At 40.4% G+C, this 26,172-nt stretch overlaps 1 protein-coding gene across 1 annotated transcript in view; it reads left to right on the forward strand.

Annotated features, from left to right (window-relative positions):
- Positions 1-219: 219 nt before the first annotated feature.
- Positions 220-26,172, forward strand: part of MYO16 (myosin XVI) — a 406,857-nt gene continuing 380,904 nt past the window's right edge. The window contains exon 1 of the mRNA XM_068526630.1: positions 220-460. Within this exon, the coding sequence (XP_068382731.1) occupies positions 235-460 (226 nt within the window). The 5' untranslated portion in view covers positions 220-234. The remainder of the gene's footprint in view (positions 461-26,172) is intronic.

Below are 26,172 nucleotides of genomic sequence, written 5' to 3' on the forward strand. Positions count from 1 at the left end.
AATTATGTTGTACAAAATTACCCATCTATATCTAATTGTCATCTGTTTTACTACTATGCAGTCTTGAGTAAGGCATCAACTCTCTTTGCTTTTCCTGCAGTCTCTAAAAAGTGTTTGTATTAGTTGTCTAGCACAAAGAGGACTGAATGGGTTTCCAGCAATAGGTCTAGTGACTTTTCCATTGTGTTTCTTTCAGGTTGCTTTCAGCTATGTAACATATTTCGATCCCATGAAATGGAAATTGACCAGTGCTTGCTGGAGTCCCTCCCCCTGGGCCAAAGGCAGCGGCTGGTAAAACGCATGCGCTGTGAACAAGTCAAAGCCTACTATGAAAGAGAGAAGGCTTTTCAGAAGCAGGAGGGGCTCCTGAAAAAGCTGAAGCATGGGAAGAATCAAAAAGTTCATTTTAACCTTGCTGACATGATACAGGATGCAATTATCCACCATGATGACAAAGAAGGTAACGACAAAATCGTTTTCTGATGTAGTGCTTCATATTTTTGGTCTGTTGTTTTTTGGTGGGTAAGTGGGAGATAGAATTTCTTTTAAATATTAGAGGGTTTCTTTTAACTGTCTGAAATATTCAAGAAAAAAGTACTCTTTTCAGTGAACATAGTTAAAAGTCCCAAGTCTCCTCGTAAAAGTGAAAAAAGGGCAAAATTTTCGTAAAATCGTTGTATATGTTTTTTAAAGAATTACCTGCCTGAAAAGCAAGTTGTTGATTCAAATCGATAATGAAACTTTTTCCCAATGAAATTGTTTCCTTGATGATGAGATCGTGTTGTGAAATTTATTATTTCATACCTGGATTTATATATAGTAGTGAAGTCACTTCCCCCCAAAACTCTTGGGAGAGAAGAATCAATCGGCTTATCGCTTAAAGTTGGTTGGCTTGTTGTATCAAATTTTATTAAGAATACTCAATCCAAATTTCAGTTGCCTTTACAAGATTATGAAGTTTCTTGATTTTTGTGTATTCTTTTGTATGAATTTTTTTTGTTTGTTTTTGGAATCTACTTTCCAAAGTTCTAATGTGAGAGAGATTTTCCAGCTGTAGGTATACATGGAGAAAGCTTCAAAGAAGCAAATATAAGTTAATTTATCTTGATTGGCTCTAAAATTACTGGTTGAGTTAACCTAAAGCAGGTATGCAACGAGTACAGACCCATGACCCATTAACTACATTTCAAAATCAAAATCTCTGAAAAACAAGGGTTTTTTTTGTAACTCACTCAGTGGCAGAGTCGTCCCAGAGCTATTTATATTTTTAACCTGTCCAGTCTGGAAAAATAATAAGTTTAATAACATTGGTCCCAAAGCTTTCAACAGGAATTGTGGATCTAAGAAAACTGACAGCCCATCCTATACAATAATAGCAATAATAAGAAGACGAAAGTAGTTCTTTTTATGGTTTTGTGTGGGCATGCTAGTCAAACTAGAAGACTCTGAGAAGCTCTGAGATTTTTTTTTCTTAAAATGGAATGAGTGGCAGAGACTCTCCTGGCTGGGAAGGACCTAAGAGATCATGTCGTACAACCTCTCCTCTTACACGTGAAGGAACTGAGATGCAGCCAAGGCACCACATCCTCTAGAAAGCTGTCCCAGAGCACTTTTACCTCCTATTTTATTATTCTCTTCTCACTTATAGCTCTTCGTTGAATGACCATCTGCTCTGTGAAGCTATAAGCCCCTCGAGGGGCAGGGGACTGTCTGTCAGGTTCACCACACCCCTTGCCCCTTCTAGGACCTTCCAGTAGTGTGGAGGGAAAGAGTGAGCAAGTTTACCCAGAGGTAAACTAATTGTTGGAGAAATCCTAAATTAGAACGCAGGTGGATTTAAGCCCTGTATCGATTTAACAGTAAAGAAACAACAAGAAAATATTTACAAAGTTATAAAAACTTCTGTGTAAAATAACTACAGGAAAAGAATAACACCTAAGTTAGTGTTAAAAAGAAATTAAGCATAGTAAAATAGTAAGCCCAGAGAACAAGAGGAATCTATTATATATTATATTGTGTTATGTATTATAATACTTTGCAAAGACACTGAAGTCATAAAATCTGAGTTAATACTTTTTACGGAGTTGCTATAGGCTTGGAACTGTGCTGTCACTTGGGTGACCAAAGAGCAGGAAGAGAGGTGAATCCTATCTTCAGGAAGACTCCAATCCAAGTACAAAGAGAGAAAAAAACCTCAATAAAATAGAAAACAATAAATGAGTAAAAATGAAGTCTGGTGGAAGCGGAGTAGTTGGGCAGAGTTTTTTGGTGACTGTGATTTTTGAGAAACTCTGATCTTGATGGTTGCTTAAAGCTTAGATCTTTGAAGGAAGGAAAGAAGAAAACCCTACCCTTGGGCAGCAGTGCAGGTGAACAGCTTCAAAGAAGTGAGAGTCCCACACAAGGAGGTCTGTCTGAAAGGAGTGGAAAGTGAAGATATTAGCTGCAAAGATGGTTTTAAGTAGATAACTTTAGTGGGGATGCTTCAAGGTCTGGTCTTAAAGCAGAATGCAATGGGAATGATCGTATAGACCTAAGAAGAAAATTCACATGCTACAAATGGTTTTAAGCAAAGGTTAATCAGGGATAAATATACGTAGGGATGCACTAAAGGGTGAGAATAAGAACTGGAAGCAAAGACACCAACTAAGAATCCATTGATGAAACGTTAATGGAGTGAGCTTGGTTGAGCTTGGTTGGGGTAGTAGCAGTGGGAATTGCGGCAAAAGAACAGACCCAACAGTCCTATTCCATGGGAAAAGTACACTCATTCATCAGATATCTACTGAGTCTTTATTATGGTCCAGACAGCTATGAATGGAATAGACAAAATCGCTACCTATACGATGCTCAACTGTCTTGTGTGGGTGACCACAGATAAAAAGATAAAGTTAAACATGTAGTTTGGTAGATAATGATAAATGCTGAGGAGTCCACAGTTACCTCCTGAAAGTGTATCAGGAAAGGAGCCTTTCAGGTGAGGTCAAAGCCCCTGATGGAGAAACCAGTGTGATAGGAGCGGATGAATAAATGAGGAGGGCAGAAGGAGAAGAGCCAGACCACATGGGGGCTGGGAGGGTCATCAAAAGGACTCTGGCTGTTGTGCCCAGTGCCTGCTGAAGCCATTGGGAGATTTGAGCAGAACAGAGACCTGGTGTCACTTATGAGTTAACAGAAGCAGCCTGGCTGCCACATTCTGAACTGATTGAAGGATTTTGAGGGCAAAAGCAGGGAAACCAGTCGTGAGGCTCTGTTGATAAATTCAGCAAGAGATGATGGTGGCTTGGACCAAAATGGAACAAGGATGTGGTGAGAAATAGTCAATTTGGGGGTATATTTTTAGAATAGAGCTGACAGGAAATGCTAATGAACTGGTGATTGGGAGCATAATAATTTTCTATTACTGCCGTAACAAATTACTACAAACTTAGCAGCTGAAAATAACATAAATGTATTATCATATAGTTCCATAGGGCAGAAGTCTGGTGTGGGTCCCACTGGGCTGAAATCAATGTACCATCAGGGCTGCTCCCTGTTTGGAGTTTCTAGGGGATACTCTGTTTCCTTGACTTTTCCAGTTTCTGGAGGCCATCTGCATCCCCTAAATCTTAGCCTCCTCCTCCATCTTCAAAGTCAGCAACGGTAGATTGAGTCTGCCGCTCATGGTTCGAACTGTTGTTTCTTTTCTGTCCTTGCTTACATCTCCCTGACCAAATGTTTTGCCTTCCTCTTCCACTTCTAGGGACTCCTGTGATTACATTGGGCTCACCTGGATAATCCAGGGTGATCTCCCTATTTTAAGGTCAGCTCATTAACACTCTTAATTCCCTCTCTCTAGATAATGTAACATACTCACATGCATAACATCAGAGGGCAAAATTATGGAACCAAAATCCTACCTGCCTTTTTAAGGAACCTCCATCCTGTTCTCCATAGTGGCCCAGCAATCCCACTACTGGGCATATACCCTGAGAAAACTGTAATTCAAAAAGAGTCATGTACTAAAATGTTCACTGCAGCTCTATTTACAATAGCCAGGACATGGAAGCCACCTAAGTGTCCATCATCGGATGAATGGATAAAGAAGATGTGGTACATATATACAATGGGATATTACTCAGCCATAAAAAGAAATGAAATTGAGTTATTTGTAGTGAGGTGGATGGACCTAGAGTCTGTCATACAGAGTGAAGTAAGTCAGAAGGGGAAAAACAAATACTGTATGCCAATGCATATATATGGAATCCAAAAAAAAAAAATGGTACTGATGAACCTAGTGGCAGGGCAGGAATAAAGACGTAGACATAGAGAATGGACTTGAGGACACAGTGGGGGAAGGGTAAGCTGGGACAAAGTGAGAGAGTGGCATGGCCATATATACACTACCAAATGTAAAATAGATAGCTAGTGGGAAGCAGCCGCATAGCACAGGGAGATCAGCTCGGTGCTTTGTGACCACCTAGAGGGGTGGGATAGGGAGGGTGGGAGGAAGGCTCAAGAGGGAGGGGATATGGGCATATATGTATACATATAGCTGATTCACTTTGTTGTACAACAGAAACTAACACAGCATTGTGAAGCAATTATACTCCAATAAAGATGTATTAAAAAATAAAATCCTACCTGCTATGGGGAGTGAGAGGTTCATGGATAATATCAAGTTTGTTATGCCCTGAACAATCAGAAAAGCTAAATGCTCTTAACTGTGTTAGGGGTGCCTCTAGGAAGTGAGAATAAGAAAGGGGGTGTCGTGTTGGCTGGAGATACAAACTTCAGACACATGAACATATAGCCCAACGATTCTATAATATCACTTAGGGAATGAGTTTAGATAACATTATAGGAAGCACAAGGACTGAGTCCCAAGGAATTCCAATATTAAGAATTGAGTGAAATGAGGTAGAGCCACCAGAAGAGGAAAGGAGAAAAATGAGGTGAGGGTGCTTTTCTTGGAGCTAAATGATAAGAAATTTTCAAGGAGGAAAGAGTGATCAACTGTTTCCAGAGCTCCTGCTCAGTCCCACTGGAGGAAGACTGAGACTTGACCATTATGGTTAGAAATATGGAGATGATTAGTTTTGGTGAATTGTAAAAAGCAGAAATCTTAAAGGACTGAGTTCTAACAGAGGGGAAAACAGAAATGGACACGGAAAATATACAGAGCCCTTTAAAGGAGTTGTTTTTTCAGTTGAAGTATAGCTGATTTATAATGTTGTGTTAGTTTCAGGTGTACAGCAAAGTGACTCAGTTATACATATATATATATTTTGAATTATGTTCCCGGATAGATTATTACAAAATATTGAGTTCCCTGTGCTATGCAGTAGGTCCTTTTTGGTTATCTCTTTTTTTATCTAGTAGTGTGTATATGTTCATCCTAAACTCCTAATATATCCCTGAGGAGAGAAATGATAAGGGACTCCTACAGAGGGAAGAGAAACCAGGGGTCTTTTTAATGATGGGAGAAATAAACAGCTTAACAGAATAACAGAATAACAGCTTGCAGATGCTGATGCGATCTGACACCTAGGTGGAGGGTTTGCTTTAGCTAAGACCAACGATAGCAGTAGTTCTCAGCCCTGGCTGCATGCTAGGGTCATCTGGGGAGATTATATTTTTAATTTCAACATCTAAGCCCTACCCGTAAAGATTCGGATTCAGTGTGTCTGGAGTGGGGCGAAGGCAGTTTTCAACAACGTCTCAGGTGTCGTGGTGCCCAGAGAGGGTTGAGAAGCTCCAGTCTAGGGTCATGGGTGGAAGGATGTGGTGACGGGTGCTCATGGAGGCTCCTCCTGCGTCATACGCTCACTGATGGAAGAGCTGTGGCTGTCAGCTAAGAGTGGGGCTGGGGAGGAGAAATTGCAGCTTAAGGAAAGAGGGGAACATGGAAGAGTGGGGGGAATGAACGGACCAGAGAGAGGCAGTATGAACAAAAGGACTTATAGGTAAAATTAGATCTGAACAATAAAGAAGAAAGATCACAGGTTGTCATGGCCTCTCCATTTCTTTGTTTTTATTCTTAACTCTTTGATTTACTACCCTAAAATTTTCCTGTAGCTCCACAGTTTGCTTGGTGTAGTGACCCATGTAAGGTATTCAGAGTGATGGGTACAACAGGAAACGGAAAAAAAAAAATCACACACACACACCATAATATTCTTTGCACTCCTGCCATGCACGACGAACTGTAATAAACCCTTCCTATACACCACCCTGTTTATTCTTTAGGGCAGAAAAACACAAGCATTTTCTGAAGATTCTTAGAGAAGCATGTCCTCCAATACAACTTACGTAAATTTATTTCTCCCAGGAAAGACTTTCTGTTACTGATGGAAGCAAAGGTGATGTTCAGTAACTGAGGTCAGCATTAGCATCAAATGATGAAGAAATAGTTGAATGACTTAGAATTCTGCAAGAGTTTTAATTTGGAATAAATGTTTAACATTTTAAGTATATACATTATTGCAATATAAAATAAAAATTTCTGTCCACGGAGGTTGTCTTAGCTCAGGGTGCCATAACAAAATACTCTAGACCTGGTGGCTTCAACAACGGACATTTCTTTCTCACAGTTCTGGAGGCTGGAAAGTCTAAGAGTAGGATGCTGGCCAGTTCAGTTCCTGGTGAGGGCTCTCTTCCTGGCTTGTAGGTGGCTACCTTCTTACTGTGTCGTCACATGGTGGAGAGAGAGAGTGCTCCTGTCTCTTTTCTTTTCTTATAAGGGTACTAATCCCATCATGGCAACCCTATCCTCATGGCCTTACCCAAACCTCCCGAAGGCCCCCCAATCCTAATGTCACATTGAAGGTCTTCAATGTATGAATTTGGGGGGGGGACACAAAAATTTAGTCCATAACAGGTGGTATATTCATTTTATACTTGGAGCTGACCCAAGAATGAAATATCTATCTATATCTATCACTTCTTTGAGTCTCTCATCTACCTTGGAAAATTCCACCTGAGTACCAATATACCTCACTTTATCAGAGGAAAAATATTAATTCCTTGCAAATGGAAGATATTAAATTGCATTGAAGGGGTGAGTAATCTCTTCAGAGACATTAAAACCTCTCTAGCACATGTTTTACTTCTTCTGGAAATGTATCCAGGGCAAAGTTTTCATTTAGTCATGGTAGTCATATTTTCATTTATTCTTAAGCTACCCAAATAGTCCAATGTACACATTTATACAACTGAGAAAGTTAAAAATATTGCCATAAGAAAAACTCTTTCCATTTAAATTATTGTTAAAAACTTTGCAGAGTGTGTATTTGTGTAAATTATTTTATCTCTTATTTTCAAGTTCTTTCACTGGCTTGCTGAGTGTAAAGGATCAAATATACTTTTTCAAAGGATGACATGCTATTTGTGCTAAGGTTTATAGTATCTCATTAACAAGCAATTCACAGATTTTTGTTTAACTTTCTAAATGTTGCATTTTTGTAAGTGTAAATTTAGTATCTTCGACACTTTATTGTTCTCTTCTGAGAGCTGGTGATTTTTTAGTGTGTAATCTGTCATTTTAATGTACTCCATCAGTCTAAAATGGAGTACATTTTAGATTCAATAATTCTTTTCCATCTAGAAAGGAAAATTTGTTCTAAATTGTTTTAGGGGTTTCAATTTAATTGTCTTTGAGTTATACCACATTAGAGAGAGAGAGAGAGAGAGTAATTTTCCCTATATGCAGAGAATATTTAAATGAGAATGCAATTCCTCTGTTAGAATTGCTACTCCCAAATATCAGGTTTTACTAATTAGTCCACAATATGTTTTTACTAAAAGTAATATAAATGGCAATGGAGTGACTTCATTATGCTTTTACTATTTAGCATTCTACAGATGTTTTCAACACTGTCTGTGCTTTATATGATTTTAGTCACTTAATTCTTCCAGCAGCCATATTCAGTAGGTAGGATATTCTCCCCGCTATATGGGTGAGGATAATCAGCCTTAGAAGAACTAATTACCATCTCAGGTCTACATGAGTTGAGAAGCCATGTTTTTGTTCATAACACTACACTGTCTCTCACGTTGATTTCTTTTTTTAAAATCACTTTATTGAGGTATGCTTGACAGAAAAAAACTTGTACACATTTAATATATACAACTTGATGAGTCTGGAGATAAGTCTACCTCTGAGATACCATCACCAGAATCAAGGCCATAAACATCTACCACCTCCAAAAGTTTCCTGCCACCCCCTTCATTTTTTTAATTAGATTGTTTTTCTTTTGTGGTACGAGCACTTAATATATCACCCCTCTAGCTTATTTCTCATGCTAAAATGAGCTAAATCATCCACTTCACAAGTTGATTTCCTTCCATTTGCCATTTGGAATTCTTGCTTTCTCTTGTCTAGTGGAGATTTCCGTCCACTGTTAAGGGAACGGCCAAAGGCACGGACAGATATTCTTTATGCTCTGGTGTTTTCCTTCCTCTTTCCCTGATCAGCTCCCCTCCCTTTTTTTCTTTTTACAATTTAAGATAATTTATTAATTTAGATACCAAATATCTACTGAGGGCCTGTTTTATTCCAGATGCACAAGGCACTTGCAAGCACAGTTATAGACCTGTAATGTCAAACTTCAGTTGTATCTCCATTTTCCTTAAAATTCTGAGTCCTCACTTAGGAAAAGAGGAAACTATCAAATTAAAGCAATGTGAGACTCTGTTTCCTTCTCCTGTCTCTCCAGCCCCTGGTCTTCAGTTCCTTGGAGGGCTATGGTCTAAGGTCCATGGTCAAAGCTCCGACCTTAACTCTTCTCTTCCTACCCATCCTCCCTGGAAGGTCTCACATTTCACCTACTCTAATGATTTCCAAATCATATCTAGACTTTTCTCCTCAGCTCCAGATGCCACCATTCTGATGCCCTTACATTTCTAACTTATTATGTTCAAAATTGAGTATTTATCTCCATGTATTTCCCTAATCAAAACTTCCTCTTCTGTTTTCTATTTCAGTTAATGTCACCACCATTTCCTTGGTCTTATGGCCCAGAAATCTGGAGGTCACATTGATTTAGGTGCACATTTGTAAAATGCTGAAGGTTGTACCTCCCCTGAATAATTTATGAGAAGTATCATATATCTGTATATTATCCAGAGCCTTCTAAGAATATGCCTAGACTGCAATGAATTCTTACCATATGTTGGATGATCTCCTGAGAGGCTCCACTTAGAGTTTTGTAAGTAAATCATTAAGACCAAGTGTGAAGCCTTGGGTCAAAGAATAAATTTCGTATATTCCTTAAGTGTTTTATATATGAAAAATTAAATGAGACTGTGGTTAACTGAAAGCTCATGAATACTTAGCCCAGCCCTTTCCCTGCATTTACTAGATTGGCACAGAAGTTAAAATTTTGAAGTAGTTGGCTGCCACATAAATTTATTTAACTTTTAAATTTTTAAAATTTTTATAGCATTTATATTTATTAGTATCTAGAGTATAAATGAAGAAGGAACTAATTATAATTTTTCACCGCTACCATCTAATGATGCTGGCTTTATGAAGATGACCCATGTGCTCTGGCACTGTTTCCCCAGTGGAGGCTGTGGATTTCTACCAAATGCAGCCCCACTCTCTTTCCTAACCTCTCCATCACCAGCTGCACAAACAGGCAGGTAGAAAATGAGACAATCCCTCAGTAAATTTAAGCTGATACCTACAGAAATTGATACTGAGACTCTGCCACCTTGAGAATAGTGATCAAATCCAGTAAGTAGGTACCCAACCCTTGTTCCCTACTTGCATTCATTCTGAACATAATTGGGTGTGATGTGGTTGAGTACTCTACAAGGATAAATATGTCTAGAACTCAAAGGAGTATATACTTGACATGGAATATAGGTAGACGTTCCCCAAAAGAGTTGGATTCAACCAATAGGAATGACTTGGGTATTAGACATTTGGGGTTGTAAAGAAAATGTAAAGCACCCTTTTGTCTTTAAGGAAGAAATAGGGAGAAAGAATATTCCCAGTGGAAAGACATAACAGTATATTGTTGTCTGCATCTTCCATGTTCTAAAGCAGTACCAAGCTTGGGCAGAGTGAAGGAAATGGCAAATTTATCAGAACCATCCCTATCTTGTTAACTTCTCAATGATATGGGAACAGACACCCTCTAAGCTAAGCTGAGAATGAACCTGTTCCTCTCACTTGAAGGGGAGTCAGGGTATGTGGGAAGATGTAACTCAGATAAGATATTTTCTGGGGGCAGACACAGGAACAAAAGGACCACGTCTAGATTTTAGAGAAAAGGGTGAGATTTTAAGGTCCAGGTGTGTGTCTGCATCAGAGATCTGGAAGGCTAAATGTGTATAGCTTATGTACATGCTGAATCCAGCAACCCCAGGCAGTGTTGAATTTCACAGAACTATGTTCATTGGACTGTGATTATTTCAATGAAGGTGACAGCTGCTGGGTAATTAAAGGTGCCCATTTCAACACTGGTTATAAAATCATAAATAGCTGGAAATTAAGTGCCTTTAAATTCTGTGGGATTCTTTATGAATTTAATGAGTGGCTTAATATTTTACCAAGACTGAATTCATACTCCTGAGAATTATTAATTATTTTAACTGCCTGCTATGAAGTCACAACTTTACTGGGTACTGAGAGTGATTGGAAAAATGTAGAGAAAAAATGTGCTTCATAAGCACTTATAATCTAGGTGGAAAGATACACTGTTCTTTAAAAACCAAACCAGAAGTCTATCCATTTAAAAGGAATTGCAGTGGACATTTGTTGGGGTGAGGTGAGGAATAGGTGAATCTGAAACTCTGCTCTTTGGGAAATTTTTAGAGTCTGGTAAGAGGAGAGAAAAGGACTTTCTGGCTGTGAAAAACAGCTTGAGTGCAGGAACAGAGGCAGAGAAAAGCAGGTTTCTTACAGGAGAGCATCATGGTAGAAGCATTGCTGGAAGCTAGCACCAAGGGTTTTAACTCTGCATTTGGAGGATGGGTTGGATCCCAACCTAAAACTTAGGAACCGTGTGTCCCAAGTCAGGGACAGGCCACTTTCCTATTCTTACCTTCCTCTTCTGCAAATAAGGTTAAGAGGCAGAGGGGAACATCTCTCATAAGTGGTTGTGAGGATTAGTTAAATATTACATGCAAAGAATTTACGTCTGTCATGTATTACTACATACATAATAAATATCAGCTGCTATTATGATTTGAAAGGGAATTAATAGATGCTATTGAAACAGGTGGAACACTCTGACCTCAGGACCTTTGACATCTCAAAATCAAATAGAAAAAGGCATTTCTTTTATAGGGAGGGGTCATCAGGGCTAGCAGGAACTTTTGTCGGGGGGAGGGCTCAGAGGGGGGTGAGTAGACAGCATGATGGGTGGGTTAACAGGACATCTTTCTCTCTGGGGGCCAGACTTGTTTCTGGAATGAGCTATTAGTAGAAGATGTCCATAACCTTAGTGTTGCTTAAACAGAATCAGCCAGAGTCCAGGGGTCTGGGGAGAGGAGAGAAGGCTGAGCAGAGCTCCTAGATCTAGACTGCCCTGGAGGACTGCACAAGTGTTTGGAATTAATAATTAGCTGAAGAGCTAGTTGTTTTTCCTGATGATATTGTGTGCTATTATACATGAAAAATCAGGACCTTTTTCTTACTGTTGAAACCAGCCTCCTCATCTTCAGCAGATATCATTCTACTTCTCTTAGTCTTTACAAAGAGATTTTAATATCAGTTAGTGAGTGGTGACCTGAGTATATCAGTGTTCAACGTATTTAATTAATTAATTAACTCATTCATTCAAAATTAAGGGCCTATTCTTTCAAGTGTGTCCAACAGTGGCCTAAGTACTGGGGATACCAAGAGAAATAGAGCCTGGTCTCTGCAGCCTGGCGGAAGGAGAGACGCTGCAGCAGACAGAGGCCATCGGTGCTTAAGGTCTGCAGGGGAGGGTCGTTGGGCAGTGGGACAGTGGGGTCAGGGTGGAGTGGGAGGTGCAGGGGACAAAGGGAATGGCATCTCTTGGTTCTTCTGAGGAAGGAAAATAAGCTAAAACTAAAATTGGTCCAAGACCCGAAGTCCTGGAGGAGTGTAAAATTTCAGAACTGCAGGCACTTGAGTACGATTGGGGTTGGGGAGCTTAGCATTGGTCTTCAGAGACCATGAGCGCTATGCAGAGAGCTTGGGAGGTGGAAGAGAAGAGAGAGGGGATATTGGTCTGACCCAAATGTGTTTAATGGCAGATGAGCGCTTTAGACATTTATGAATCTTCGCATTCCCAGTGTGCACAATGCCACCACTTTCCTCCCCCTGGACAGTGGCTTAAGGCTTTTCCTGGTTATCCGAAGGAATGGCAGCATGGCGGCAAGAGCATCAACATGGCAGCATGAGCTCTTTTAGGTGTCATTCCTTTTTTTTTTTTTTAAATCATTTTCTTTCATGAATATAAGTAAAAATGTAGAAGGGAAATACTGGATTAAAAAGCACATTAAAAAATTAACCCAGTAGTTTTCATATTTTAGCGAAGAAGAAGGCAGTAGTGAATTCTGGTATGTGCAGTAAAATAGTGTCTTATAGTTTTACAGTCTCACTAGTCTATGTCAGTGTCTTGTTCCATATGAGGTTACTTCCTAGACCCGCTCTCTTCTGACTAAGGTGAATGTCTGATGAGAATTAATGGCAGAACCTGAAATCTGTAATTTCTCACTCTGCATACTCTCAAGTTTTAATTAAACTGAAACTGAAAAAAAAAAACCCATTTTAGGTCACTGAATTAACGCTGTGGCTGTGGTCTTCAATCCATCACATTTTAGATAGTATTGCTGCCGCTGGTATAAACCAAGGGTTCTCTGAGTTATTATGCTCAGAAAAGTCTATGAAAAAAGAAAAAAAATGACTGGTAATTTTCATAGGAAAAGAGCACAATCTGTCAGAGTCCCAGTCTGCTGCTGAGGGCACCAGAGCAGCAGCAAGACAATCTGTAGATCGTATTTGCCTTTGACAGTATGACTGTTGTACGCTCCAAAGTAAAATGTTTTACAGGGAAGATGTAGATTTGCCATTTATAAGATCAGAGAAGTCATTTAGTGCATGCAGGAACGGACAGAACAGAATATATTATCAGAGTTTTTCTTGAGGATTTTCAATATGCAGACAATTTCTAGGAAATCAAAACTTATAAATACTGTTTTGTAAAGCAGCTCTTCGGCAACAAAGTCCAAACTCGCCCAGGAGACCCACTCCCTCTGGCCTTCTCAAGGTCATCATTCTCCCAGGTCCCCCTTCATTATCCACAGCACAGGATCATTTGCATAGAAAAAAATACGTTGTAATATTTTCCAAAGTGATAAGAGAAGAAAACTGAACTAAGCCACGTCCCCTTCATTTCACTGGTCACTTTCTGACCCAAACTCCCAGCAATCCCACCAAGCCTGCTACCTGTTCTTATCAACGGCCTCCTTGTTGCCAAGTGCACGGGATGTTTCTAAGTCCCCACCAAGGTCACCTAGAAGCAGCAGATGCCATCCTCCATCATCCCTCCCTTCACTGGGCCTCTAGACCTCTACTTTCTCCTCGGTTCTTTCTCTACCTCACTGGTCCCATCTTCTCAGGCTTCTTTGCAGATGACTCTTCAGCTTTCCAAACTTTGAACTCCATGATACCCCAAGACTTCAGAGCTTTTCTCTTTCTACCCCCCATCTCTAGGAAATCACATTCCATGCCACGTGTATTCTGTGGACCCTAATTTTTATCCCCAGCCAAGATCTCTTCCCTGGATGTCAGACTTCCTACAGCATATCCTGTGGCTTCTGGTACAACCTGCCCATCCTACACTCTTGGATTTCCCTGACAAGACAGCCTCCTCCCCGTCTTTCCAACTCAGTGAATTACTCCATTCTACCAGGTGTTCATGGCCAACTTCTTGGCATCTTTCTTGATGTCTCTCTTTCTCTCCTCCTCTACCTCTGAACGGCTTTCATAATTGGACCACCTCTCAGCACTTCTGCGGCCACTCTCCTCTAAGCCATCATCATCTCTTGCCTGGATCATTGCAGTAGCCTCCTATAGTATCACCTTGTTTCAATCTATTTTCCAGCAGCCAGAATAATCCTTCTAACACTTAAACCCTTTTAGTGCCCCTCTCTGCCTACACATTTTCAGTGGCTTCTAGGCTCACTTAGAAATGGCATCTAAAACCCTTCCCACTGGCAAGAAGACCCTACAGCCTCAGCCCCCATCCTGCCTCAGTCCAGTCAATTTTCTGATGTCACCTTCTCCCCTTTTCCTCTTACACTCTCCTCCTGAGCCACTCTGGGCTTCTTATCTTTCCCCCAAAATGCCACACATGCTCCTACCTCAGGGCCTTTGCACCACCTCTTGTTCTAGTTCTGCATGGATCCTTCATTTACCTCCTTCAGCCCTCTGCTAAAATGTCACCTGATCAGAGAGGTTTTCTGTGATCCTCCGACCTGAACCAGCCTCTCCCCGTATCCCTCTCGCCCTCTCCACTCACCAGGTTTCCTTCTTTTTCATTGCACTTATCACCATGCAACAAATTCCTTGTTTGTTTGTGTCTGTCTTCTCCCAGTGGAATGTAGGACTACGTGAGCAAAAGCTTTCTTTGTTTCAGTCACTGCTGTTCCCTCAGCTTCTAGAACACGGCCTTGCACAAAGTAGATAATCAATAGACATTTGTTTAGTGAATAAGTCATGAGTGAAGTCTCTTCCTCATACCTTTTAAGGTTCCACTTCTCCCGGTCCCCAATGCCATTACCGAGTTGTGCCACCATCTTCTCTAGTCTGGGTCCATGCACTGGTCCCTGAACTGATCACCTTACCTTCAGCTTTGTCCTCCTTCCAACCCACTCATTGTACACAAACCAGGATCGTCTTTCCAAACCACAAATATAATTTTCCTCTCCTCTACTCAAAAGTCTTATGATAATGATATTACTCTCCAAACCCTTTTCTAGTGACTGGTCCTGATTGATCTTTCCAGAGTGATTCCTTAATGCCACCCCCTCTCCCCCACCCCGTCCCACAAAAGCATCTTCCGTCTATTGGGCTCATTCAGCGCCTCAACACCTTGTTCTGTCTCGTACCTAGACTTCATACACTCTAGTGCCGCCACCCACCTCCCCAGCCCTTTCTGTCTGATAATTTCCATTCATCCTTTAGTTCCCAGCTGATTTCTAAACCCCAAGCCTCAGGGCACTTCCTCCGAGAAGCCAACCCTGCCTGCCCAGGGCAGCTCCCAGAGTGGCTCCCCTGTATCACAGCCTGTGTCAGAGGAGGTATAATGACATTGCGCTTTTGCTTCTCTGCACCCAGAACTCATAGTCGGTTCCGTGAGAGCAGGGCCTGATTCTCCTTTCTCATCGCCGGATCCCAGAACCTAACACGGTGCAGTTGCTTAGCTATTAACCTGTTATATTTTGCACGTTTGTTTTGCAAATTAACATAAAATATCTCCACACAGCTATAAATTGCTTCTACAATGTAAAGAAGTCAACAGTTCTTCTCACCTTATTGAACATTAACTTAACATCTGTCTAGTCTAGTCTAATACTTGCTGAAACAGCCAAGGTCAATATATGGTGTCTGGATAAACCGCTCTAGAGTTCTGGAATGCAGGCAGGCTTTGCATAGTTTGCAGGGATTTTTTTCTTGTTGTTTCGTTATCCAAGTAGAGCGAAAGCAAAATTACCACTACGAGCACAATCAAAAATATCTTTTAAAAAAAAATACCTTGAAGCACTTTGTAATCCAACTATTATGTTTCTAGTTACTATATACATATGGGGAATTGTTCTTACCATGATAATAGGAGGATGTTGGAAAAAACCCAAACGCACCTCGTTCCCTTGTGGATTCACTCTACAGATGGTGAGCTGCTTGATTGTGTGGTGGAAGTTCATGCCTTCATCAGGGCCCCAGATTTTACGTATGAATGATGGTATTGTAGCTTATATTATGCACTTGTATAGTGACTTCTTATAACCGTCCATAATAACAGTGATTTTATTAAAATCGGAGTCCTCGCTGGCAAATTCTCATGTGAAGGGTATTTGACAAAGGGATTTTTGAATGAAAAGTGTCAAATGTCTATATGGCCTTTGGTCTCTTTCATGGGGTCATTTCCAAATTAGATTTTCCAAAGTCTGGTCACTATTCTAATTTTTCCTCTTGCATTTTTAATCAAAAACCACACAGGCGTCTAAAACTACTTACGCCCAACGCTACCCTGTTTTTCTATATCCCCGTTCTCCTTGCTCACAAAAATGTCCTCCCCTGCCCTCTACATGCCCATTTGTCAATGTATCACGGGTTTTCCCCGAATCTCCCGTTTGAAACCTCATAGTTACGTTTGATGTTTCCTGTCTAAACTGAACATGAGCCTTTAGCATCCAGTTTCCAGATCCCACTAGTGAGTTTCAGGAAAGGGTTCTGTCCCCCTACCTGCATATTTGTTCAGTTGCCTAAAAGGATTTTTACAGTTTTTACGTCACTTCCCCTTTCTCTGTTGCCTGCTCTTCACTTCTGATATTGTATCAGCTCTCATTCGTTCGTTCATTTATTAACTTTTCTCATTGCATATAGATGCCCAGGAGAGTGTTAGATGCTAGGCAGGCAAGAGTGAGCAAAAGTAGGCAGGGTCCTTGATTGATGGAGCTTACAGTCCAGAAGGAGAATTCATCCCCTTAGTCTTGTTTTGCTAATAGTACTCAGCTTTCTGCTTTCCTCTCATCGAGAATGTGAACGTGAGTTCCCTGTTATTACTCAACCAGTAAATGTAATGCTGTCCCACAGCGATAGGATTTATATATATATATACATATATACATATATATATATATATATGTATGTGTATATATATATATATATATATATATATATATATATATGTATGTATATATATATATGTATATATGTTTTCTCATAAGAGATTTCTAAAGCCATCCAGGTGCTGTATGTTTCCCTCCCTTTAAGTTTTGAGTGGAGTAGCAGGAGTGCAGTTGGGCATTTCAGAGACTCTCTCTCCCTATAACCTTGTTGCTATTCATGGCCCTCCGTGATTTCGTCTTTCCGGTATTATTCTGTGTTTCTCTATTTTGTGCGCCATCGACAGGCTACCCCAAGAGTGGTCCCAGGAGAGCAGCAACACCCACACCTGGGAGCCTGTTAGACATGTAGGCTGGCAGGCCCCGTCCCAGACCTGCTGAATCAGAAACTCTGGGCTGGGACCGGAAGCTGTGTTTTAAGAGGCCCTCCAGGGGATTCTGATGCCTGCTGAAGTTTTCGTTTGATTCTGGAGGTTCTCAACTGGGCATGTTTGTCACACTTAGTCTTGGGATTTACTGAAATTCTCTGTCCAGGGGACAGAGATGCTAAACATTGCACAGTCTTTGGGGGCAATGACAAACAGATAATTGTCCTGTTTCAAACGCCCCGATCATCCCTATGGAGAGCATGATGAATCTGGTCTAACAAAGATGTTGCCAGCCTTGAGTATAGTGGCTGGCTTCCTGCTTCTCTTAATTTCCTCACTCTGTTTCTTATTTTTAACTCCATCTCAAAATGTCTATATTCTATTCATCTTTCAAGGCTTGAATTCAGTAATCTTCCCGGATTTCCTAAGCTGAAATAGTAATATTTCTCCTTGGCAACCCCAAAATGCAATCTCCTTTGCATTTTATTCATGGATCTAGATTCGCTTACTTATATCTGCCTTCTAATATCATTCTTGCTATAAATGCCTTATCTTCCCTATTCTGTGCGACTCAGGACAAGGTTATGTCCTCAGTGACTTTCTGTTCCAAGCAGTGTCTGGCATTATGGTTTAGAGTAGAAACCTTCTCCCTTCCTTCCTCCTTGCAGTAGCCCCTGAGCGCAAGAATAGAGTGCTACTGACTTATTTAGCAATGTCTGGAAATACGAAAGAAAAAAAAAAAAAAAAAAAGGAAAAACCCACATATTACAATCCATGACCAACCTCTCATGGGAAGCAGCTACAAGCAAGAAATCTGTGTCTGATAAATGAGCCGCTTCATGCAGAATTGGTGCATGATATAAAAGCCTATAATTCCACCTCCCACCAGCTGTGTAATTCTAGAAGCCATTTGTGAATACCCTGGGGCAACATAGATTTCTCAATTGCCTCTATTTCCTTCTCAATTGAAACTGATTCTATAAGAAAACAAGATTACCTTCTGGCTCTAATAAAATGAAGATCACAAACACAATTTTATGTCCAAGTTGAATTTTAGAAAGATAAAGCTTGATGTTAAACCTGAGAATTCAGGCCCTCGATGTTCATCCTCTGAATTTCCTTTCCAAGTGGGCAAATGGTAGGGAGCAGCATGCTCTCTGCCTTTGGAAACTCTGCAGGAGTTAAGATGAGTTGCCTTCTTCAAAACCACAGAAAGGGTACATGAACTGGAGGACAACGAGGTGCAACTTGCGGAGGACTTCTTTCCTTTTTTTCACCTTGTGGGATTGTCTTAAGGAGGAAAGGTGTTGTATAAGTCTGCTGGGGCTGCCATAACAAAATGCTGCAGAATGGGTGCTTTAAACACCGGAAGTTAATTTTCTTGCAGTTAGATCAAGACAGGGGTAAATTTGGTTTCTGGTGAGAGCTCACTTCCTGGCTTGTAGGTTGCTGACTTCTCCTGTGTCCTCACATGGCCTTCCCTCAATGCCTGCAGAGAAAGTGAGCTCTGTGGTGTCTCCTTATAAGGACACCAATCCTATCAGACCAGGGCCCCACCCTTATGGCCTCATTTAACTTTAATCACCTCCTTAAAACCCCACCTCCAAATACAGACACATTGAGTATTAGGGCTTCAACATACGGATTTTGGGAGGACACAATTCTGTTCACAAAGGTGTATTTTGGTTGAATTCTTATTTCAAGGAGGCTGTGTTTGTTCTTGGCCCACTGGAAAGTGGACACCAACATGAAATTAGATGTGCAAGAGGTTTTGGGGAAAACACCAGCAAGAAGAAAAGGAGAAGGACCCAGAGGAAGCTGGAGGAGCCTTCAGAACACAGTGCTGGTGTGACCCAGTTGTGTTAGTGTGCTCACGCTGCCGTAGCAAAAGACCACAGGCTGGGTGGCTGAATAACAGAAATGTATTTTCTCATAGTTCTGAAGACTAGAAATCCAAGATCAACAGGTCAGCAGGTTTAGTTTCTTCTGACACTCTCCCTGGCTTGCAGTTGGCCACCTCACTGTGTCCTCACATGGTCATCCCTCCATCCCTGTGTGTCTGTATTCTAATTGCCTCTTCTTATAAGGACACCAATTGTATTGGATTAGGGTCCACCCTCATGACCTTGTTTAACCTTAATTACCTCTTTAAGGAAATTACCTGTCAACAAATCCAGTCACATTCTGGGGTACTGGGGGATTAAGACATCAACATATGAATTTTGAGAGATGCAATAACATCAGTGAAGAAGAGAAGGAAGCAGATGAATTGGTGGGAGAATTTGCCTCATGGTTCTAAGAAAGTTCTCTAAGAGGCTGACGGCTAGTTCTCCAGTCAGATCTGTCCTTGTGTGGGAGGTGCATCTTGCAGGACCAGACCTGCATCAGTACCCCTGCTGCACATGGTCACTTTGCTAGGAGCAGATCATGAGTTACAGTGGCCTTGGTGTGATGTGGGCACAGCAGGTGGGACCATCTGTCTGTCATGCTTCCTTCTCCAGGAGTTCTGAGTAGACATTTTCTTGGACACAGTAAAGCCTTCTGTCACATGTTAAAAAGAACTACAAGAGATTTTTAAGATAAAAGCCCGAAAGACTCCCATCAAGAATAGAGATTCAGATAAGAATGTAAAGGTAGGAACTGCAATCAGCATGTAAGGTGAAGCAAAGTGAGCTAGCACATACTGTCCCCATAATGGGCAGGGTCTAAACCAGGAGACATGAGTAAAATCAGACCTCAGATTCTGAATATTATAAATCAGAATCAGAAAGAAGGGATGACAGTTATTACTAAAAACTGGTTACAGCCTAAACCAAACAGAGAACCAAGTTAAAGATACAATGAAATGTTTGCATCAAAATCATTCCCTAAATTTTAATGTTCATTTATGGTAAAGTCCTAACTTCCTGAAATTTTACAAAATCAATGTTAGAAATTATCAAGAAGAGAACAGACAGCAATTTGTGTTGGATGATTTGGCTATTCAAGTGCCTGATGGCAGTGGTAGTGGGGGAAGGCGTGGTATAGAACTGTGGGCTGGAATTGCTTCCTGGAATAGAATTAACTTTCTGTGAAGGAAATGGAGGTCGTATGTAGTGGGTGGTGCAATGAGACAGGAGGAACATCCAAGGTCAGGTAGCATCTTAGAAAGATACTATTTATCCCATCTGCCCACACTGGTCCTGTTACTTAGTTGTGGATCTCACGGCCGGCCACTTCTATTGGTGATCCTATGAAATTCCAATAGTCAACTGTCCTTCACCAAGAACAGTTGCCAAGTTGATATGGTCCAACCTTGGTTTAGTTGCTTATTCCCAAACTTTAAAGTGAGTTATGTGACATCAGGCTGTGTCCGGTAACACAAGTTCATTTGTAATGACTGATTCTACACTCTGGAAGAATACTATGCAGTTAACTAAGGAGTTGCCTTAAGCATAAATATATACACAGCAAAATAAAATTAGAATATAACTCCAGCTCCTCTGAGAATTTAGTAGACTAATGGCAGTGTCCTACTTTGATAAACAGCCATGGCAGAAGTGAGTTAAGTCCCTGGTCTGCTCTGGCCTCAGGTGTTGGGTATCCTAGATAATTGCAATAATCACACAGACTCTTCTGTGTGTTCCGTGCTGATGTTTCCTTCACATGGAACCATGCCAGGCTGGTCACTTCTTCCTAGAATCACAGTCTGCAAGGTTCAGAATTCCTGCAGCTTCCTAGGAGCTTTTGTCCATTTAAACCAATTATTTTCAAGTTGCACTTTTCCTAAATTCATAGCCGGCATGAGTGGCAAAGACCTTGAACGTAGAAAGAGAATCTAAAAACAATTTGATGGATTTGAACGATGTAGTTAATCCACCAATAGGAAGATTAATAAGGGCAAATGTAAATTCCAAGATATCAGTTCCTTAATTTGGGAGCTGTGGTTTGTTGTAATAATGTGATACGAGTCCATTAATAAAATGGAAGACTGCATTAATAGAAGCAGGGTTTCTAAAACAAGGGAAGCAGAAGGCCTGAGTGATATAATTTAATTTGAGGGCCTTGGTGCATTTACATGTAGAGAAGCCCATCAGGACCATGAGAACAGGGAGAGACCTAAAACCATTTTACATGAGGAAGAGGCAGTGGGACTCAGGGTGTTTGGCTTAGAGAAGAGAAGCTCAGATAGGACAGAATAGCTCAGTTTGAAGTATTGCCACGTAGAACTTACTCTTTTTTTCTTTTTTAATTTTTATTGGAGTAGAGTGGCTTTACAATGTTGTGTTAGTTTCTACTGTACAGCAAAGTGAACCAGCTATACGTATACATATCCCCTCTTTTTTGGATTTCCTTCCCGTTTAGGTCACCACAGAGCACTGAGTAGAGTTCCCTGTGCTGTACAGTAGGTTCTCATTAGTTATCTGTCTTACACATATTAGTGTTTATATGTCAACCCCAATCTCCCAATTCATCCCACCCCCCGCTTCCCCCTTGGTATCCATATGTTTGTCTCTATGTCTGTGTCTCTATTTCTGCTTTGTAAATAAAGTCGTCTATACCAATTTTTTCAGATTCCACATATATTCATTAATATACGATATTTGTTTTTCTCTTTCCGACTTACTTCACTCTGTGTGACAGTCTCTAGGTCCATCCACGTCTCTACAAATGACCCAATTTCATTCTTTCTATGGCTGAGTAATATTCCATTGTATATATGTGCCACATCTTCTTTATCCATTCCTGTGTTGATGGACATGTAGGTTGCTTCCACGTCCTGGCTATTGTAAATAGTGCTGCATTGAACATTGGGGTGCATGTGTCTTTTTGAATTATGGTTTTCTCTGGGTCTGTGCTCAATGGTGGGATTGCTGGGTCGTATGGTAGTTCTATTTTTAGTTTTTTGAGGACCCTTCATACTGTTCTCCATAGTGGCTGCACCAATTTACATTCCCACCAATGGTGTAGGAGGGTTCCCTTTTCTCCACACCCTCTCCAGCATTTATTGTTTGTGGATTTTTTGATGATGGCCATTCTGACCGGTGCGAGGTGGTACCTCACTGTGGTTTTGATTTGCATCATAGAACTTACTCTTATAGCTTCTGTTTCTTCTGGCAACTTAGACTTGTTCACTATGGGATCTGATGGGTAGAGAAGGCCAGGGCTTCGAAACAGAATTTAGCTCCATGTAAGGAAGTGGTTTCAAGTCTTCGGAAGAAACTGCCTTGGGAGATGGCGAACAAGTTGACAATTAACTAAAAGCTTTCAGTGCCAAGGTTTGCTCATCTGTGATAATAGTACCTACACTGTAGACAGTGTGAATGTCAATCTGTAGTCTTGTTAGTATAGGCTACACTGCTCATCAGTAGCCTTTTGTTATTATTTTGTGCATACTTGGATTGCTTGTTCTTTAAAATTTTGATATTATAGTGTGATTCTATAAGTTTTTCATACGAAAATAATTGCGTTCTTGAATCAGAACTGTAGGCTGCCGTCAATTTGCTCTAGGATCCTTGAAAATCTCAGGATCAAACCTCTCATGAGTTTAACTTCAAATGTAAGTTATTTTCAGTGCAAAGGTAGAAATGGATTTAGGCAGAGAACAGTCTCCTGTCTCTTCCTTTCTTTTTCCCAAACTTTCCTTGCAGGTTGGTACTTGAAGGGCCATAGAAAGAGGGTATAAAATTGTATAACTTTATTAAGGTGCTTTATGAAAGTATATCTTAGCAAAGATGATAAGTTTTGGAATCAGCAGAGTGTGAGTTACAAATCTTTCTTGTGCTGCATGTTTATCTAACTTGATGGCATCATGCAAATCAACTTAATGTCTTTGAGTTTCAAGTTTCTTACCAGTTAAATGGAGGTAATACTGGTTTACAAGCTTGTGAGGATTGGACATTAGGTAGATACTGGTCAAATGGTAGCTTTCTTATTATTCGGCTATTGAGGGATCACTATAAATGTATACTGTCATATTTATTACAACTCATACTTATTACAAGGAAAATGTGATTAAAATAATGCCGTAAAATATTTTTTTTTGTTAACATCTTTATTGGAATATAACTGCTTTACAATGGTGTGTTAGTTTCTGCTGTATAACAAAGTGAATCAGCTATACATAAACATATATCCCCATATCTCCTCCCTCTTGCGTCTCCCTCCCACCCTCCCTATCCCACCCCTCTAGGTGGACACAAAGCACTGATCTGATCTCCCTGTGCTATGCGGCTGCTTCCCACTAGCTATCTATTTTACATTTGGTAGTGTATATATGTCCATGCCACTCTCTCACTTCGTCCCAGCTTACCCTGCCCCCTCCCCGTGTCCTCAAGTCCATTCTCTATATCTGCATCTTTATTCCTGTCCTGCCCCTAGGTTCTTCAGAACCATTTTTTTTTTTAGATTGCCATAAAATATTGTGGCGAATTTAAAACTTTAGGTTATAAGCCTTAAGAACATAGATTGTTGATTTGCCATTTGAAAAACTGGATTTTATTTTCATAGTTTAAATGGGTTTCAAAACTGCTAACCATGTCACAGTTGGTGATTTAATTTTTAAAATTTTATGTTATATTACAATTTTTATCACAAAGAACCTACAAAACTACGTTGAAGATAACTGTATGTGTATGTATTTGCCTTTAAATGTCAAATCAGACATTTTGTATCATACTTGCTAATTAAGTTAACAATTTTAATAGACCCCCAAATTTTATCATGAGACTATTATACAGTAGTAAAAATGAATTATTTCACTCAAATGCCTCATAAAGACTTCTTTGTGAGTAATAGCCATTTTTGATTATCTTTGCCATGATTCTATTTGGTAAGAATTAAATAAACTTTCATTGTCAAAGCGTATCTTTGTTAAACCCAGACAAATAACCTACATCCTTGACTATTCTCTTTTTATTTAACGGTCATTTCTTCTAAAGTGGATGAACGTACAAGTACAAAGAATCTCTGAAATCTGAAAGATAAAAAGAACAATAGCAGCAAAGAAGTTAAAGTAGAAAAGTCTCCACAGTGCCAACCTGGACTTGGAAAAACCACCACAGCTAACATAGTTCTAGGTGCCTCATTTCTAGGAGAAAAGAACCAGTTAATTGAAGAATAATGAGACTAGCGTGATGTAGAAACAATCTTCAAAATGAAATTCAATATTGAACAACTTGCAATGGGGACTGAGAACGTCACTATATTTTCAGAGTATAATGAGTTACGGGTGTGCCTGAGTGATTTTACCAAGTCTGTCCATCAGCCAGCTCTTGGCTCATTTTCCGCTGTTTTCTCCAAATACTGTTTAAAACCTACATTTTTCAGCTTAGCAAGTCCAGGGCCTTCCACAAGATACACTCCGATTCTGTTCATATAAAGGTCAAGCTTAGTGCCTTAGAACGTGGATACAATGCAAAACAGAACAAAAATGCACTTTTCTAGGACCTATTGTGAACGCTCAGTCTCTGGGGTAGCTTTGGGAGATGGAGTGTTTCAACAGTTACTTAGGTATCTCTTTTTCTCGGCTTTTCCTTCTTCCTGCTCTTTTGCACAGCAGTGATTAAAATAAATCCTTGCTATTTTATTTGACAAGTTACTTACATCTTTTTTTCCCCTACTTCCAAACTCAGTTCCTACCCAAGAACTGGAAGAAGGGCTGCATGTAGATGTCGGACTCATTTTTTAGCCCAAGTCCGTTCTTTTTCATCTACCTCTATTTGGTGGAGAGTCACTCTTGCAGAATATCTAACAATCCCATTGACTCGTCTTATTAATTTCTTTGTTTTCAGTCATAACTTAATGAACATCAACGACAAGTTGAAATAATCTAGGAACCACCACCTTATTGTCATCATTTTTATGTTTGGGCCATACTTATTCTGGAATGAGTTGGCCAGGCTGGAGTTATTACTGACCTGGACTATTCTTGAATGATTGTAGTGATTTTCTACCTGGCGTTTCTACCTTCAGTGTTTCTTTCTTCCGAACCCTCACACACACCAATATATTAGCGTTGTTCACAAAAGATCCTAGTGATTATGTCCTTCCCACTCTCAGAAAACTTCCTGCCATTTTTCCAGAAGGATGAAGACCCTCTTCCATGTTGTGTAGCTTCAAGGTTTGTGTAACTTAATCTCACCTTGTTTTTCATCATCTGTGATTTCACTACAACACAAGTTCCTGCTCTAACTCTTTTCTCCAGGATTTTTCGGATGCCTCTTGCATTTTCTTGCTTCACAGCTTTCTTCATGGTACTGGTTCCAGTCAAAAGGCTTTCTTCTGTTCTCTCAACCTCTGATGTGTTCCCCCACTAAATAAAATTTCTGTAACCAAAAACCTTCCAAAATATCCCACTACTTTCCTCTTTTTTCCTCTCTCTTTTCCCATCCACAGTCCAAAAAGTCCCCCAGATATTCAAAAATTGTGAAATTAGTTTTTCCTTGATTTATAGACTTGTTTTCATGAATTGCTTTAGGCTAGCTTTATGAGTTTTCTATTGCTCTTTAACAAATTAGCATAAACTTAGCACCTTAGGGCACACACTTGGCATCTCTCAATTTTTGTGGATCAGGTGTCTGGCTGTGACATCACTGAGTCTGCTACTTAGGGTCTCAAGTGGCTGCTCTCAAGGTGAGGGTGGGCTGTGTTCTCATTTTGGAGACTTGCCTGGAGAAGAACCCACCTCTGAGCTGACTAGGTTGGCGGAATCCAGTTCCCTGTGGGTTAGGACTAAGGGCCCCGGCTTCTTGCAGGATGTCTCAGGTCCTGGAACCCCTCTCAGCTTCTTGCCACGTGGGCTCCCAGCTCAGTCGGTTAAGAGGCCAGATTGAAACAGAATATCTAGAGTGAGTCTGTGGTCAAGACTGAGTCACGGAACCAGTGTCCCAGCGCTTTGGTTAGAAGTTGTCACGCCCAACCACACTCAAGGGGAGAGCGTCATAACAATATGAACACCAGACGGTGGGTTACAGGGGGCACCCTAGGGGCCGTCTCCATCCATGATGCTGAG

Source organism: Eschrichtius robustus, chromosome 18 (genome assembly GCF_028021215.1).
Source record: "Eschrichtius robustus isolate mEscRob2 chromosome 18, mEscRob2.pri, whole genome shotgun sequence".
Classification (NCBI taxonomy): domain Eukaryota; kingdom Metazoa; phylum Chordata; class Mammalia; order Artiodactyla; family Eschrichtiidae; genus Eschrichtius; species Eschrichtius robustus.